General features: G+C 59.2%; 1 protein-coding gene across 1 annotated transcript in view; it reads right to left on the bottom strand.

Moving 5' to 3' along the window:
* Positions 1–314: 314 nt before the first annotated feature.
* EN1 (engrailed homeobox 1) overlaps positions 315–1,275 on the bottom strand; it is a 15,015-nt gene continuing 14,054 nt past the window's right edge. The window contains exon 11 of the mRNA XM_011983471.1: positions 315–631. Within this exon, the coding sequence (XP_011838861.1) occupies positions 315–631 (317 nt within the window). The remainder of the gene's footprint in view (positions 632–1,275) is intronic.

The raw sequence follows: 1,275 nt of genomic DNA, 5'->3' as shown, positions 1-1,275 counted from the left end.
CAAGGTCGTAAGCGGTTTGGCTAGATAGAGCTTTAAGGAGTTCGCAGTTTCGTCCCTTATACTGTGAATAGAGAATAGATCTTATTTTTCGATAGCACCTGTCCGAGTCTTTCTCCCTTTTCAAAAATGCTGCGTTTCAACGTCATTGTCCATTCTGAGGCTCTCTTTCTGTCTCGCTCGCTCTTTTCCCTTCGCTCCCTCCCTCCTTTGAGCAGATGCTTTCTCCCCCAGCGAGGGGCCGGGAGGCGACGGCGGCGGTGCCGGGAGGGGGCGCGGGCACGGCGGCCTGACCGCGCGGCCCCGGCCGGTGGCGTCTACTCGCTCTCGTCTTTGTCCTGGACCGTGGTGGTGGAGTGGTTGTACAGTCCCTGGGCCATGAGGTGCAGCGCCAAGCCGTTCTTAATGCCTGTGGCTTTCTTGATCTTGGCGCGCTTGTTCTGGAACCAGATCTTGATCTGGGACTCGTTGAGGCTGAGCTCCTGGGCCAGGGTCTGCCGCCGCTGCTCCGTGATGTAGCGGTTTGCCTGGAACTCCGCCTTGAGTCTCTGCAGCTGCTCGGCGGTGAACGCCGTCCGCGGCCGCTTGTCCTCCTTCTCGTTCTTCTTCTTCTTCAGCTTCCTGGTGCGCGGACCTGCAGCGGCGGAGAGGGCCGGAGTGGGGGTGGGGGTGGGGACGGAGGGCAGAAGGGAGGGGGGAGAGGGCAAAGGAAGCGGTGAGAATTGCATTGCCGAGCTGGGCCGCGAGCCCCGCGCTTCCGGGGCCATCTCGGAGGCTCTGCTGAACCCCTGGCTCCCTCCCGCCGGCCAATCCCTCCATCAAAGTGCCCCTCGCCAGACCACTGCGGTCTCCGGGTTCCCTTTGGGAGGGCAAAGGGTGAAGGAAAGTTGGTTGAGGTTGTAGGTACACCCCACACCCCAATTCTCACAGGACAGTCAGGGACAGACCGAAATCACAGCATTTTCCGGCCAAGAAGGAAGGAATCCAAGATGACCAGATATTTGGAGCTCATCTGGCCCAGCCCAGAGTTGGGGGTCAGGGGCCTGCTGTCCTTACAGCCCTGGAATAGATAGGACTAGGGCAGTGAGGGCAGGCCCTGGGGGAGTCACCAGCCTACAGACTAATCCTCCTCTCCTCCACAAGAATCGTACCTACAGGAGAACCTACAATAAGACACCATCTGCTTGTAGCTATTGACCCCAGAAAACAACGGGATAGTGAGCGGGCTGGGAGAAGGCTGCTCAGCTCCAAAGTATTTGGTGTCTACCTGTGCAACCC

This window comes from Mandrillus leucophaeus, unplaced genomic scaffold (assembly GCF_000951045.1).
Source record: "Mandrillus leucophaeus isolate KB7577 unplaced genomic scaffold, Mleu.le_1.0 Scaffold25, whole genome shotgun sequence".
Taxonomy (NCBI): Eukaryota; Metazoa; Chordata; class Mammalia; order Primates; family Cercopithecidae; genus Mandrillus; species Mandrillus leucophaeus.
This window is presented reverse-complemented; position numbering and strand designations above follow the sequence as displayed.